The sequence below is a fragment of the Saccopteryx bilineata genome, chromosome 4 (assembly GCF_036850765.1).
Source record: "Saccopteryx bilineata isolate mSacBil1 chromosome 4, mSacBil1_pri_phased_curated, whole genome shotgun sequence".
Lineage (NCBI taxonomy): Eukaryota > Metazoa > Chordata > Mammalia > Chiroptera > Emballonuridae > Saccopteryx > Saccopteryx bilineata.
The window spans coordinates 280,042,166-280,057,526 of NC_089493.1; the positions used below are offsets into that span (position 1 = coordinate 280,042,166).

Genomic DNA, 15,361 nt, shown 5'->3' on the forward strand with positions numbered 1-15,361 from the left:
AAGACATTGATGTGCTGATTACACATTTAATTGGATGTCCTTAGACAATTTCAACTACGGGTTCAGTTTCTTTCTTTGTCATTGTTTTGAGTACCAGATTCGCCTGCAAACAACAGGTACACGTGCGTGGCAGTCACAAAACCCTCTCCTTTAGGGGTGATGGGAGTTTTTTGGTGGCTAATGAAACCCCGATGAAAGAGTCATAAAATACAGCAACAAAATATGTTAAGTTGGAAAATAATATTTTGAATTAATGTCCTTGTAAGGACTTCAGAAAACCTTTTTTACTCTGAAATAATGTCAGACTTACCAGAAAATAGCAAGAACAGTACAAAGAACTGACATAACAATCGTTAACACTTTGTTGTGTGTGTGTGTGTACATTTTTTTCTGAAGTGTTTGAGAGGAAGTGGCACATACCATGCTCCCTTACCCGGAAGTACTTCAGTGTGTGTTGTAAGAACAGGACATTCTCTTCTATAAGCAGAGTCCAGTGATTGGAATGGAGAAACGAATCTATAATTCATATTCCAGTGCCCTTTTTTCCCCAGTTCAAGATCCAGTCTGGGCTCGCCCATAGCATTTAGTCATTCTAGAGCTTGCCTCTCTGTCTCTTTCACGACATAAACAGTTCTGAGGAGGTAAGGCCACCTGTTTTGCGGCATGTACCTGAACTTTAGTCTGTCTGGTGTGTCTCATGATTAGATCAGGTTATGATTGTGGGCAGAAACACCATAGAAATGATCTGTTCGAAAAGAACATTTGTTTCCCATAGTTTAGTTTATTTCCTTGTAGGTATGTACATATCTGGGTTAATTTTCTAAATGTCCCCTTCTTACCTCACATATTTTCTTTGGGTTTCTTTGTCCCACGGCAGGTATAATGGGGTGACTTGTATCCTCCCCTGAAAATATATGTTGAAGTCCCAACCGCCACTATCTTGAAATGTGACCTTATTGGGAATAGGGTTTTCGCAGATGTATTTAGTGAAGATGAGATCACCCTGGAGACTAGCGTGGGCCCCTCATCCGTTATGACTGGTGCCTTTATAAAAAAGACAGATGCATGAAGGGCATTTGACAATGGAGGCAGAGGTTGGAATGATGGGGCCATGAGACACGGAATGCCAAGGGTACCAGCTGTCATCAGAAGGTAGGAGAGGAGCCTGGCACACGTTGTACCCCACAGCCCTGGGCAGAAACCAAACCTGCTGACACGGGATTTGGATGTCTGGCCTCCAGACTGCGAAAGAGAAGTTTCTGTTTTAAATCACCTAGTTTGTGTTGCTTTGCTACTGCTGTCCTGGGAGACTCATACAGCATGTGACAGCTTTCCTCTCTTCCTGCCACTCCGAGGGTGGTCTCTGGCCCAGCAGCACTGGCATCTCCTGGATGCTCGTTAAAATGCAGACTCTCAGGGCCCCCTAGACCTCCTGCATTAGAAGCTTCATTTTAACGAGAGACCAGGGGATTTCTGTGTGAAGCCTGCCTTACACAAAAGGAGGGCGGTGGGATGACCTCCTTAGTTAGCCGGCATTAGTTGAACCCTTGCTGCACACCAGGCAGGATCCTAAGCCCTCTTACATGCATGCACCATTATTCTGATGAGATCTCTGCAGCCCGTGTGGTCGGCGCTGTCACCGGTGATGACGGCCATGTGGCATGCACTGCACTACTCCGGGGAACATGACTGTGATTGACGGCACCCCCTGGCACTGTGCACTGCCTACCTCTGACTCTTACCCCATTTACAGATGAGGAAACTGGGACACACACACACAGGTTAAGTCACTTGCCCAAGATCACACAGGTCCTCAGTGATACATTCCCCCAACCTCACCCCTGCTCTACTACCTTCTTTCTAAAGAAGAGCCAGTGAAGGCCGCACCTCTTGTTCCTCCATTTCTTTTCTCTCTGTTTTAAAATGTGCTGAAATACACATAATGTAAAACTGCTACTCTATTCCACTTTCTGTGTCCCTAAATTTGCCTATTCCAGCTCCCTAAGTAGAGTCATACAATATCTGTGCTTTGGGTTTGGCTTTTACTTACCCTGAGGTTTTCAGGGCTCATCCACGTTGCAGCAGGATCTGTCCGTGGTTCCTTTTATGATGCGTAATGTCCCACGGTAAGGACAGACTGCGGTGTTTGTTCATCCACTCATCCGCTGATGGACATCTGGGCTCTTCCCCTCGTTTGCTGGTTGTGAATGGATCTACTCTGAACATGTAGTTAAAAACAAGTTTTTGTCTGAGTCCTGCTTTCAGTTCTTTGGGGCTCCCCACCACTTCTAAACTCTGGATTGTTAGCTAAGAAATCAGATCCCAATTCTAGCAGCCCCAAGAGGGTGTGGCCTGGGTGGGAACTGCTGGGTGGTCCAGGCAGAGGTGAGAATTTCCACCAGGTGAGGCCTGGACCACGTGGCCAGGGGACACTGACTTGTCCTTGGGGGTTCACTTTCATTTTGCAGGCTGAACAAACCCAGCCGCTAGGGTTGGGATGTCTCTTTAAAAATAAATAAAGAGCCTGACCTGTGGTGGTCGACCTGGAAATGCTGAGGTCGCTGGTTTGAAACCCTGGGCTTGCCTGGTCAAGGCAGATATGGGAGTTGATGCTTCCTGCTCCTCCCCCCTCCTCTCTCTGCCTCTCCCCGCCCCTCCATCTCTCTCCTTTATAAAATGAACAAATAAAATTTAAAAAAAAAAAATTAAAAAAAAAAAAAAGAACAGAAACAAGAGGGAAAACAGTGGTGACTAAGGGAAGTCTGTTCTTTTATTCACTTCTATTCTCAAACCTCTATCGTGCTGACCTTTGAATCAAAGCTGTTGAGCAACTAGCATTTACTCAGACATCCCAGCAGTCCCAAACCTGCCTGTCCCAGGCTCAGGAGCAGGATGTGCTCTCATTTGAGGCCAGAAGCCAGAGTGTGAAGGACGGTGGTGCTCACATTGTTTCTGGAGCATCCTAGAGCAGAAAAGTTCCACCCAGGGGCTTCATCCTCTGTGTCAGCCAGGACCCATGAGGTTTCTGAGGGGCTTGTAGGGGTCTCTGCTTTTCTAGGCACAGGACCCTTCAGTCCTTTCCCGCTTTGTTCTTGGCTGTCTCCCTCTCACCCAGGCGGTCCCCTTCCTCCCACATCTTCGTGGTGGCATAGTGCCGTTAGCAGAAGAGCCACCTGACCCCAGTGGGTGTCAGGGCTGAATAAATGAACAGTGGCCCCCGACTCATTTTAAACACGGGGTAAAGCATGTCTGACAGAGGATGCCCAAAAAGAGCAGCGCTGGCGGAGGCTTTCTCTCTCTCTCTCCTGTTCTCAAAAGTTTTGACTTTTAATGAGTCAAACAAGTAAGTTACAATTAGCCAACAACCACCCTCTGGTCTGTTATCATAGGTGTTTTATTTCCTGGAAGCCTCAGGCATCTGAGGTAAATGTCCTTCCCATTTTCCAGATAAGTAAACTGAGGCTCTGAGCAGTTCAGTAACTTTTCCAGGGCGGTACACAGCAAGGATGGGGCTTGAATGTGGTTCCGGGCGCTGTGACTGGCACTGTGCCCGTGGTCCAGGCGGGGACCCGCGTGGGAGGCTGGGTCGGCATTTGCACTCCACAGAGCAGTGGCCCTTTCTTCGCAGAGGGACTGGGAAACCTAGAAGAAAGGAACTGCTTTCTGGGATTTTTCTCATGCATCCAACTGTAATGGCCAATTACTCAGTTGGGGAATTTTAGGTCTGAATTTTTTTTTTTTTTTTTGACCACATATGGCCCCCAGAATATCAACCCGTGAGGCTCGGTTTATTCTGAAAGGCATCTTGCCTCAATGCAAAGCGGTGCTGCCTCTGATGGTTTCTTTATCTTTCTCCTTTTTAATTCAAATTGACGTGAAAGTACGGAGAACAACGAACATGGTGGTGTTCGGGTTGCTCAGTCGAGGTCAGCATATGGCCATCCTGTGTGGTCTTCACCCGTCCAGGCCAGTCCCCGCCCCCAAATTATTTTGAAGCAGATTTTAGAGATCATCGCAGGTGCTCTTCTTGTAGCGGCAGAATGAACTGAGGAGGAAAGAGCAGATCGTGCCTCAGACCTTGGCCACAGAGAAGCGCAGAACGCTTTGCCGAGTGCCTGAAAGCTGATGGAGAACACGAAGTATAGGATGTTTGATGGGGAAGTCAAGCTGGAGACAGTTAAAAATCAGAGTGCAGTGTACTCATCTTCAACAGTTGTTAGATAAAAGGGAGATTTTAAAAATATGCTTAGATCACTGCTGAATTTAGGATTAAATCAACCTCTACTCCCCCACCCCCACCCCAGCTCTGCTTCCTGAATCAAATCTGCCTGAGACTGTTTGTGGGAAAGGGGATGTGTGTGCCTATGGGATGTTATCTTCCCCGATTTTACTCTATGTATCATCTAAACAGAGCACCCTCCCCCTGACCTGTATCCATTTTTTTAGAGTGGTTTTAGGCTTGTAGAAAAATAAGTTTAAGTTCCCATAAGCTCCACCTACCCCAGATTTCCCCTCATTATTAACATTTTGCATTAGTGTTATAATTTGTTACACTTGATGGACTGGTATATTATTATTATTAACTAAAGTCCTTGGTTTACATCAGGGCTCACTGTTGGTGTTGTACATTCTCTATGTTGTGCAAATGTGTAATGACGTGTGTCTACCATTACAGTATCACACAGAATAGTTTCACTGCCCTAAAAGTCCTCTGTGCCGCACCTGTACACCCTCCCTCCCCGGACCCCTCCCAACCACTGACTTTTTTACTGTCTCCATAGTTTCGTCTTTTCCAGAATGCCGTATAGGTGAAGTCTTACAGTATGTAGCCTTTTCAGACTGGCTTCTTTAACTTGGCCATACGCGTTTAAAGCTCCTCCATGTCTTCACATGCCTTGATAGCTCATTTCTTTTTATTGCTGAATAATATTCTATTGTGTGGATGTACCATGGTTTATCCATTCACCTCTTGAAGGACATCTTAGCTGCTTCCTATTTGGGGCAATTATGAATAAAAGTGTTCTAGACATCTGTGTGCAGACGTAAGTTTTCACTTTATTTGGGTAAATACTGAGGAGTGCAATTGCTGGATTATATCACATATAGAATTTTTAGGTAACTTGCACAGAGTTTTCTTTGGTCAGGGGCTTCAATCAGAAACATTTTTTTTTGTAGAGCTTGCACATGCACATAAGAGAGAGAGAGAGCCTGACCAAGCGGTGGCGCAGTGGATAGAGCGTCGGACTGGGATGCGGAGGATCCAGGTTCGAGACCCCGAGGTCACCAGCTTGAGTGCGGGCTCATCTGGCTTGAACAAAAAGCTCACCAGCTTGGACCCAAGGATGCTGGCTCCAGCAAGGAGTTATTCAGTCTGCTGTAGCCCCACGGTCAAGGCACATATGAGAAAGCAATCAATGAACAACTAAGGTGTCGCAACAAAAAACTAATGATTGATGCTTCTCATATCTCTCCATTCCTGTCCGTCTGTCCCTATTTATCCCTCTCTCTGACTCTCTCTGTCTCTGTAAAAAAAAAAAAAAAAAAAAAAAAAAAAGAGAGAGAGAGAGAGAGAGACAGGGAGGGCGAGAGATGAGAAGCATCAACTTGTAGTTGGGGCACTTTAATTGTTCATTGATTGCTTCTCATACATGCCTTGATCGAGGGGTTCAAGCCAAGCCAGGGACCCCTTGCTCAAGCCAACAACCTTGGACTCAAGCCAGCAACCATGAGATCATTTTGATGATCCCACACTCAAGCTGGCGAATCTGTGCTCAAGCTGGTGACTTCAGGGTTTTGAACCTGGGACCTTAGCATCCTAGGCCGATGCTCTATCCACTGTGCCACCACCAGTCAGGCCAGAAACACTTTTTATTGGGGTATAGCGTACATACAGTCAAGTACACTAATCTTAAGTATACGACTTGGTGAATTTTTATACATGTGTGTACACGAGACCAAGATATGGGACTTCTGCAGCACCCAGAGGCTCCTGTGTGCCTTCGCCGTCACTGCCCCCTCAGTCGCCCCACGACAACACTACTCTGACTTCCAGCTCAATCCCTTGGTTCTGCTCGTCAGGCAGCTCCCACACTGCCCGTTTGAAAGCAGATTTTTTTTTAAGGGGAAAAGAAGCAGTTAGTAGTAGTTTGTTTCATTTTGGTTTGTTTTGAGTGGAGCCTAATTGCATCAACAAATTATCCCTGCTGGTCTGGAACACAGAAGTTGTCGACACACTTTCTGGGTAAATGAGTGAGCATGGCTGCGTTCTAATAAAACTTTATTTACAGAAACAGGAAGTGAGCCAGGTGTGGCCTTGAGGCCAGCATTTGTGAATCCAGTAAGTGATGTTGCTTTTCCTTTGCAAAATTCACGTCCGGGCCCCACTCTAAATCTGGATCTGCGTGTCTCAGGACAGGAGGGGACTGGGCACGCGTAAGGCCTCCTTGGGAGGCTTCCTTCCCATTCCAGGTTGAAACCCTTCTGCATTTCCTTTTTTTAAAAAATTAATTAATTTATTTATTCATTTTAGAGAGGAGAGAGAGAGAGAGAGAGAGAAAGGGGGAGGAGCAGGAAGCATCAACTCCCATATGTGCCTTGACCAGACAAGTGCAGGTTTCGAACCGGCGACCTCAGCATTCCAGGTCGACGCTTTATCCACTGCGCCACCACAGGTCAGGCTGCATTTCCTTTTAAGGAGGAAGGCTGTAGGTGTCCTGGGACCTGGAACCCGTGAAAATGGATCTAAACTGAAACAAAAGCCTGTTGAAGCTCTTCCCACCTTGACAACACTTGAAGTTGTCTCACTTCCCCCTTTCACCATTTGTCATTCTTTCCACCTCCTCTGCTGGAGGGACAGGCCCTCTCCGGCCATGTGCAGTGAGGGTGGGCTGCCCAGGGGAGAAGTTCCATGTTCAAGTTGAGGAATGAAGGATCTTTATCAGTGAAAGCATCGGGGCTGGGGAATGTGGAATCTGGAGTCTTGGGGGATCCCTGAGACAAAGTCTGTCCCTGGGGAGTGAGAGAGGGAAAGGTGTGGTCAGAAGGGGGAGTTTTCCACTGCGGTGCCTCAAAAGTGGAACAGTTTCGAGTGACTCTGCGGGCTGCGATAACAACAGCAGCTCACGGTTCCTGAGCACAGGCTGTTTCAAGCACTTTGTACGGGCTGGCCTCACTGACCTTCCCTAGTACCCTAGGAAGTGGCGGCTGTTGGCATTCCCGCTGTACAGAAGCAGAGACTGAGACATGGAGAGATAAGGTGCTTTAGGGAGGGCCATGGAGCTGCTCAGGGGTTGGAGCCAGGCAGATGGGCATCTCTCAGCTGGTGGCCAGGTGGGTGCCTGGGCGGGTGGAGTTGGAAGCCAGTGGCACTGAGAGGTAGAGGCGACTGTCAGTGTGTGTGTTTGGTCTGCAGCTGCGGAAGTGGAGGCAGAGAACGCTGGGAGGGTGGAGGACCCCGTGGCAGGGAAGGGTGGACAGGTTTAAGCCATGGCCTTCAAAACTCTCAAAACTAGAAAACTGGTCTGAGACCACATTCGTGTTAGCTGGGGGCCAAGGTTGGGCAAACTCCAGAGAGAGACTGAATGAGGGCAACAGGTTAAAGCAATATTTGTAAGTGCCACAGGCTTCATTACCTACTTGCTTTGGGCTTTGTTTGAATAATAATGGTTTGATTGAATAATAATACCTCTCAACTAAGCAGAAGTTCCCGACAATTGGAATTTTTTCTGCATTTTATTTCAGGAAACCACAGCCAAAAAAAAAAAAAAAGAAGTGGTAGGCAGGGGATTTATTCAAATACACCAACCTCCAGGTTTTACCCTGGCTCACTGCAGACTGGGGTCTCTTACATATCATAAGTCTATCTTGTTCTACAAAGAGGACAGATGTACCAAGGATCCTGAAGGGACTCGATTCCAAGTTTCAACACAACAAATATTTGACAAGAATCTTAACTGTCAACGTACAGCTGGGGATCTAAAATTATCTAAATTATGATGGTTTCTGCCTGCGAAGAACTTTCAGTTATAGCAAGAAGACTCACTTATCTTCAGCATGAAGGGGTTAAAATTGTATTGAGACAGTTTGTTGAAAATCGCCAATAAGATTTAAGGCAAAAAAAAGGTATAAGTCTTATCTTCTGGAACAGTCCAAATTTGGAAGTCCTATGTGATCATGTCTAATTCTGTTTTTATTTTTATTTATTGATTCAAGAGAGAGAAATATTGATCTATTGTTTTACTTATTCATGCATTTATTGGTTGATTCTTGTTTGTGTCCTGACCAGGGATCAAGCCTGCAACCTTGGCTTATTGGGACGATGCTTTAACCAACTGAGCTACCTGGCCAGGGCCTTGATCATGTCTAATTCTTTTTTTTTTTTTTCTGCAAGAGAGAGAGATGCAGACAGATAGACAGGAAGGGAGAGAGATGAGAGAAGTATCAACTTGTAGCTGCATCACTTTAATTGTTCATTGATTGCTTCTCATGTATGCTTGACCAAGGGGGCTCAAGCCAAGCCAATGACCCCTTGCCCAAGCCAGCGAACCTGGGCTCAAGCCAGAGATCTTTGGGCTCAAGCCAGCGACCCTGCACTCAAGCTGGCAAGCCTGCACTCAAGCCGAGACCTTTAGATGTCAGTGTCTCAGGTCGATGCTCTATCCACTGCACAACAACAGTTAGGTGATCATGTCTAATTCTTAAATGCTGGGTACTCTTCCCAAGCTGACTTTCACCCAGGCTGCCAAGAGAGCTCAGCGTCTGAAAGGCACAGATGAGAAGTGTTCTGGAGCATAGCTGGTGTTTAGGCATGCCCTGCTTCTTCCTTTGGGACATCAGGAGCACACACAGAAGTCATTATAGATTCTGCTTCTGAATCTTAGTTCACGTTCCCTTGAGAGTTCAAAACCGCACAAATCTCTGGGAGCCCTTAGTTTGCTTATTCTGACCACACCTTTTGGGAAGACCCAGCAGGCTCATCCCCTGTAAGTCTGCACACTGCCTCTTTGATGACTCCAGATGTGGCTGACAGCTCGTGGGGTAGTTTGCATTATTTTATTAACATCGCAAGTCTCTATTTCTAGGTTATTGTGAAATATTGGGTCTAGCAGTGTCAGGGCAGGTTTGCAGAGCACAGTCACCTGCCCTGGAGGGAGGCCAGCCCTCCCTCCCCTCCCCTCCTGTCACTCCTTAGCGATGGGCAGTGCTTTCATTGCCATCACCATTGGACTCACACTGTTGCTTTCCTGATCTTGGTTGAGTGTTTTCTCTACCTGTGCTCTATCAAGGTGGATTCCTAAAACAGAAATAGAAATCCATGAGTGTCTTGTGTCTTCTACCTTGCCCATGTCACCCACGGCTGTCGCCTGCCTGACCCCTACAGGCATTTGTTACCTGTCTGCTCCAGATAAATGGGTGTCTCTTGTTATTGATGACCCTCGGGTCTCTCATCTTTCAGACTCATATGTTCAAGCATTTGCTGCAGGATGAGCACATTCCCCTTGGTTCTGTCTCTTCTTTGGTACCTACAGGCACAGCAGACAAAACCATTTCCCCCAGATTCAGTTTCATCATCCAAGTACCACTCATTATGAGCAACTATGAGTGAGACCTGTCATTGGCACGTCACGCTCAGTTCCCTCTATCCAGGAACACGCATTCCCCGATGACATGAGACAGCACCCGTGGGCTGCACGTGGACTCACTGCTCCGTTGCTGGGTAATAACCTAACTTTTATCTTTAGGGAACTGGTCAATATCACTGCTAGGTGGGAAGGCAGTGAGTGGTCACCGTCGAATTTCATTTCAAAGGTGAGCCAGTTTCAAAGAGGTTAAGTGATATTTGGAACCCAATTAGGGGAAAGTACGGGATTCTTCGAGAGGCAGGGAAAAGGCTAGGGTAATAATGACTGCTGAGGGCCTTCTAATTGAGTGACGCGTCTGTCTCTGGCGCCACAGCTTGACTGAGTCTGGCTCGAAGCGCGCGAGAGAGAACCCGGAGAGGCAGAAGCCGTGCAGTGAGCTCAGCGACTGCCCTCCTTTCTGCCCTTGGGGTGAGGGGGCCTTCCGCGTTCTTTCCTAGGCACCCCTTGGCCACCTTTTTCCACCTGTTTTTCCGGGTGAGTGCCATCGTCACCTACGTGTGCTGTGACTGGTTCAGCAGAAGCTTTGTGGGCTGCTTTGTCACTGTGCTCCTCCTTCTGTCCTTTGACTTCTGGTCTGTGAAGGTAAGGCCCCTCCCCTCACCTGTGGTACCGTCGCTCCCAAAACACGTGGGCTGTGTTTCTGGATGGTGACTGTCCCAATGCATGTGGCTGGTTTTACTCTGGTTGAAACTGCTGATAAACATACATAAGAATACTGAGCCAGAGTCACTTAAAATTAGAGGAAAAAATACATTTAGTGTTGAGTAAGAGCTTGAGGATATCAGTTGTCATGGTTGCAAATATGATGTACCACGTGAGGATGACTCCATATGGCTTTGAATTTTTTTTTTTTTTTTTTTTGTATTTTTCTGAAGCTGGAAATGGGGAGAGACAGTCAGACAGACTCCCGCATGCGCCCGACCGGGATCCACCCGGCACGCCCACCAGGGGGCGACGCTCTGCCCACCAGGGGGCGATATGCTCTGCCCCTCTGGGGCGTCGCTCTGCCGAGACCAGAGCCACTCCAGCGCCTGGGGCAGAGGCCAAGGAGCCATCCCCAGCGCCCGGGCCATCCTTGTTCCAATGGAGCCTCGGCTGCGGGAGGGGAAGAGAGAGACAGAGAGGAAGGGGGGGGGGTGGAGAAGCAAATGGGCGCTTCTCCTATGTGCCCTGGCCGGAAATCGAACCTGGGTCCCCCGCACACCAGGCCGACGCTCTACCGCTGAGCCAACTGGCCAGGGCCTGGCTTTGAATTTTTAAGGAAAATTTACATATATAAATATTTAAATGTTTCTGTATATGAATATATATAAGGTCTACAGGAAAGTTCTGTCCGTTTTTGGAATAAAACACAAATTTTTCTTACCGTCAATAAACTTTATTAAATAATATAATTGCCATTATTATTAATGATTTCTTGCCAGCATGAGGGCAATTTGTATATCCCATTTTTGAAAAATGTTTTATCTTTTGATGCGAAAAATTGAACCAGTGCTTGTTTGATATCTTATTCATTTTTGAATTTTTTGCCCTTCAAAAAATTTTGTAAGGACAAAAACAAGTGATAGTCGGAGGGTGCTAAGTCCAGGGAATATGGTGGATGTGACAGACATGCTTCTGTAGCATTTCTTCCTTGTTGAAATTTGTAAAAATTACAGTGGCGTAAATGAACTTTATCAGTAGCCATGGGTACACTATCGCTTCACACATAAGACTAACGTGAGTCAACTTTGTTTTAGTTAATCTGCTACGTCAGTATGTATACATTAAGTGATAAAAATAGAGAGGCACACATGCGCCAAATAAACGTGCTTACGTGTTGAAACCTGTGGTGATAGAAACGGACAGAACTTTCCGGTAGACCATATATATATATATATGGTATGCTTCATTAGAAATTAGAAGCCTAGAAAACTGATGAGAGACCACCACAGTTCATTTCCCCTCTCCTGTACTCCTAGTACAAGTTTAACCTGAACTGGTGATTTTATTTTATTCACCAGTAAATATCCTAGATGAGGCCCTTCTCTTTGCCTACGGCATGCTCAGGGTCATCTTGTCCGTTTTCCTCAGAACGTAACTGGAAGGCTCATGGTGGGCCTCCGCTGGTGGAACCAGATAGACGAAGATGGGAAAAGCCACTGGATTTTTGAAGCCAGAAAGGTATTCTCCATGACAAGTCAGACTAGAGTGGGGACAATGGCCTTGACAAGTTTCCGTGGGTTCCTTTCGGTTGGGCTTTGTGCAGATCTGATGCCCGCCCTACCCAAAGCCCGCTGCGGCTGGCACCCCAGCATGTAACAGACACAAGTGGAAAAGAAACAAAAATGCTAGCGTGAATCACTTTCCCGCAACAGGTCTCTCCAAATAGTGTCGCTGCCACGGAAGCGGAAGCCCGGATCTTCTGGCTTGGCCTCATTGTTTGCCCGATGATTTGGATCGTGTTCTTTTTTAGCACCTTATTTTCCTTGAAGCTAAAGTGGCTGGTAAGGCAATGCCTTGACTCTGACATTGCTGTGGCATCTGTGCAGAACCAGGGGCCATAGGGGCGGACTGTTATTTAGTACTGATAGATTTATTGAAATAGCTTTTTTGAGATAATTCACGTATCATACAATTCACCCATTTAATGTGTATAATTTAGTGACTTCTAGTATATTCAGTTGTGCAGCCATCCCCACAATCAATTTTAGGATAATTTCATCACCCCCAAAAGACACCCTGTACCCTTCAGCCATCACGACCTCTCCCATGCCCCGGTTCACCCAGCCCGGCACCCACTCATCTTTCTGTTTCTACAGATTTGCCTGTTCTGGACATTTCCTATAAATGGAATCATACAACATGCGGTCTTTTGTGACTGACTTCTTTTACTCAATGGAGTATTTCCAAGGCTCATCAATGTTGTAGCATGTATCAATACTTCTTTCCTTTTCACGGCTGAATATTGTTTCATTGTATGGATAGACCACATTTTATTTATCGCTGCGTCCACTGATGGACATTTTGGTTGTTTCCACCTTTGGCACATACAAATAATGCTAAGAGAGTTTTTTGAAAAAGCATGACATCCTACCTTGAACAGGGAACCCTTCCTATATAGGAATAAGCTAGCCTCGGAGTTCTGAAGTTTTATTTCAGTTACTTTTGTTGTTACGACCTGGTTCATTCATTGAGAAAACAAAATATCCATAGACAGTATAAGCAACAGTGTGATTAAAGGTAAGGGCTCTGGAGTTTGCGTGCTGGCTTGGCCATGCATCAGCTCTTGGACTTTGGGCAACTTTAGTTTCTTTGGGATGGTGATGGCACCAACTTCTTGGGTTATTGATTATTGAAAGGTGTCCATGAGTATTTTTAAGTGCTCAGTAAAGGTTGGCTGTTACTTTAGGTGTAGGCCTGAGCCACTGCTATTTGGTTTGGGAGGAACAGTTCAGCATGTGATCAGAAAACCTATCTTCGTTTTGTCTGAGCACAGGCCCTCGTGATAGCTGGGATTTCCCTCCAGGCCGCTAACCTATATGGCTACATCCTTTGTAAAATGGGAGGCGAGAGTGATATCAGCAAAGTCACAGCCAACTTCCTGTCCCAGACGGTGTTTCAGACGGTGAGTTAGTGAAACCTGACTCCTGAACCTCTGCTCTACAGCTCAGGTAGAAGGGGTCTGTTGGCACGTGCAGGTTCAACGTTTTCCATATCAGCCAGTGTCACTGTTTGTGTTTTGTTTGCTTGTGAGAGGAGGGGAGATAGTGAGACAGACTCCCGCATGCACTCCCACTGGGATCCACCAGGCAACCCTCGTTTGAGGCTAATGCTCGAATCAACCCAGCTATTCTTAGTGCCTGAGGTAGACACGCTTGTACCAATCGAGCTATCTTCAGTGCCTGGGGCTGAAGCTCAAGCTAATCAAACCACTGGCTACAGGAGGGGGAGAGGGAGATAATGGGGAGAGGGATGGGGAGAAAAGCAGATGGTCACTTGTGATGTGTGCTCTGACTGGGACCAAACCTGGGACGTCCATGCGCCAGGCTGGCTTCTATCAATTGAGCCAACTGGCCAGGGCCTGTTAGTTTTTTAATTGTGATAAAATATACATGATGTAAAATTTATCATTTAAGTATTTTTAAGTGTACAGTTCATTGTCATCTAATACAATTCCACTGTTGTGCAACCATCCATATCTATCACCCATCTCTATCCACTATCCACCTCCATCCACCATCATCCACCTCCATCCACTATCCACCATCCACCTCCAACCACCATCCATCTTCATCCACTATCCACCATCCACCTCCACCTCCAACCACCATCCATCTTCATCCACTATCCACCATCCACCTCCACCTCCATCCACCATCCATCTTCATCCACTATCCACCATGCACCTCCATCCACCATCCACCATCCACCTCCATCCACCATCCACCTCCATCCACCAACCACCTCATGTACCTCCATCCACCAAAACTCTTCCATCTTCCCAAACTGAAACTCCACACTCATTAATCAGTAACTCCCTATTCCCTGACCCCCAACCCCTGGAAAGCACTATTCTATTTTCTGTTCCTATGACTATGATGACTCCAGGGATCTCACATAAGTGGAATCACACAGTATTTATCCTTCTGTGACTATCTTGTTAGTTTTAAGTGATTTCAAAAACTATAGAATTAAGAACCACATAAAAATTTGTAACCTCATATATATTTCTAGAAGTGAGAAGTAGATCTTTTAAATTTGGTAAGACTCATCCTGAAGTAGTTTGAACCATAAGAAATTATTTTAGTGTTACTTTATGGCAAGACATTGAGCAGCCAGTGCTGCAGGCTCTTGGTACATGTGAGTTTGCTCTGGCCTTGAATCAGAATCAGGCTGTGCACAATCAGAATCAGTCAGGGACTAACACCACGGCTGGCTTTCCCTTTGCAGACCTGCCCAAGTGACTTTCAGAAGCCTGGCCTTGAGGGGCTGGAGATCCACAAATGTTAGGTGAGAGGCGGGACCGAGTCAGGGCTCTGGAGAGTGTGGGGCTGGCGGTTTGTGAGAAGGGCAGCACCCCTGGGTCCGGCTGTGCCTGTGGTCTGGTTGGGCTTTCCCGTGCCGAGTGGCCAGGTGCATAGCCAGGTGGGAACCAGCCTGGGCACCGGGCATCCCCGGCCAGGCTGTGACCTCATCGCCCTTTACAGGGGTCCTGCTGTCCTCACGTTGGACATGTGCAAACTCAACCATCTGTCGCATGAAGGGGGGGGGGGAATGAGAGAACGGGAGGGAAAGAACGAGGGAGTTGCCCAGAGTAAGATGGGAAACAGGAATCTACCTTCCCTCAGCTGTCTCAGTTCCTGAGCACCTCTCACAGTGGGCATCTCGTGGCTGTGAGCTAATTCCAGAGTTCACGCCTGTCTTTCCTTCCCATGTAATTTTTAAGAACCTGTCAAATGTCTGTATGACCCTGGAAGTTACTGGGTACAGTGTGACACGACTCCACAGGGTAGACACAGACCCCTGATCCATTTGTGTGGGTGATTTCAGGGCTTCTCGGGGCGTTCTGACTATACTCAGCTGCACAGGCTTCCCCTCCCGAGGGGAACAAGCCCTGGCCCGAGCTCAGTCGATCCTTTCATTTGTGCTCAGTCTGAAGGAACACCGGGCACCATGCTGTTTAAGCCGTGACTTAAACAGCGCTCTGCGCTGAAGCCACACACGCACCCGTTTCCTTT

At 46.9% G+C, this 15,361-nt stretch overlaps 1 protein-coding gene across 4 annotated transcripts in view; it reads left to right on the forward strand.

Moving 5' to 3' along the window:
* TVP23A (trans-golgi network vesicle protein 23 homolog A) overlaps positions 1-15,361 on the forward strand; it is a 30,656-nt gene that overhangs the window by 10,743 nt on the left and 4,552 nt on the right. For 3 of the 4 annotated variants that reach the window (XM_066274891.1, XM_066274889.1, XM_066274893.1), the window contains 5 exons: positions 10,079-10,223; positions 11,715-11,804; positions 11,999-12,127; positions 13,120-13,248; positions 14,574-14,633. In XM_066274891.1, the coding sequence (XP_066130988.1) occupies positions 10,079-10,223; positions 11,715-11,804; positions 11,999-12,127; positions 13,120-13,248; positions 14,574-14,633 (553 nt within the window). Of the gene's footprint in view, positions 1-10,078; positions 10,224-11,714; positions 11,805-11,998; positions 12,128-13,119; positions 13,249-14,573; positions 15,261-15,361 lie in introns of those variants that run through there. The other variant, XM_066274890.1, reaches the window with a different exon arrangement.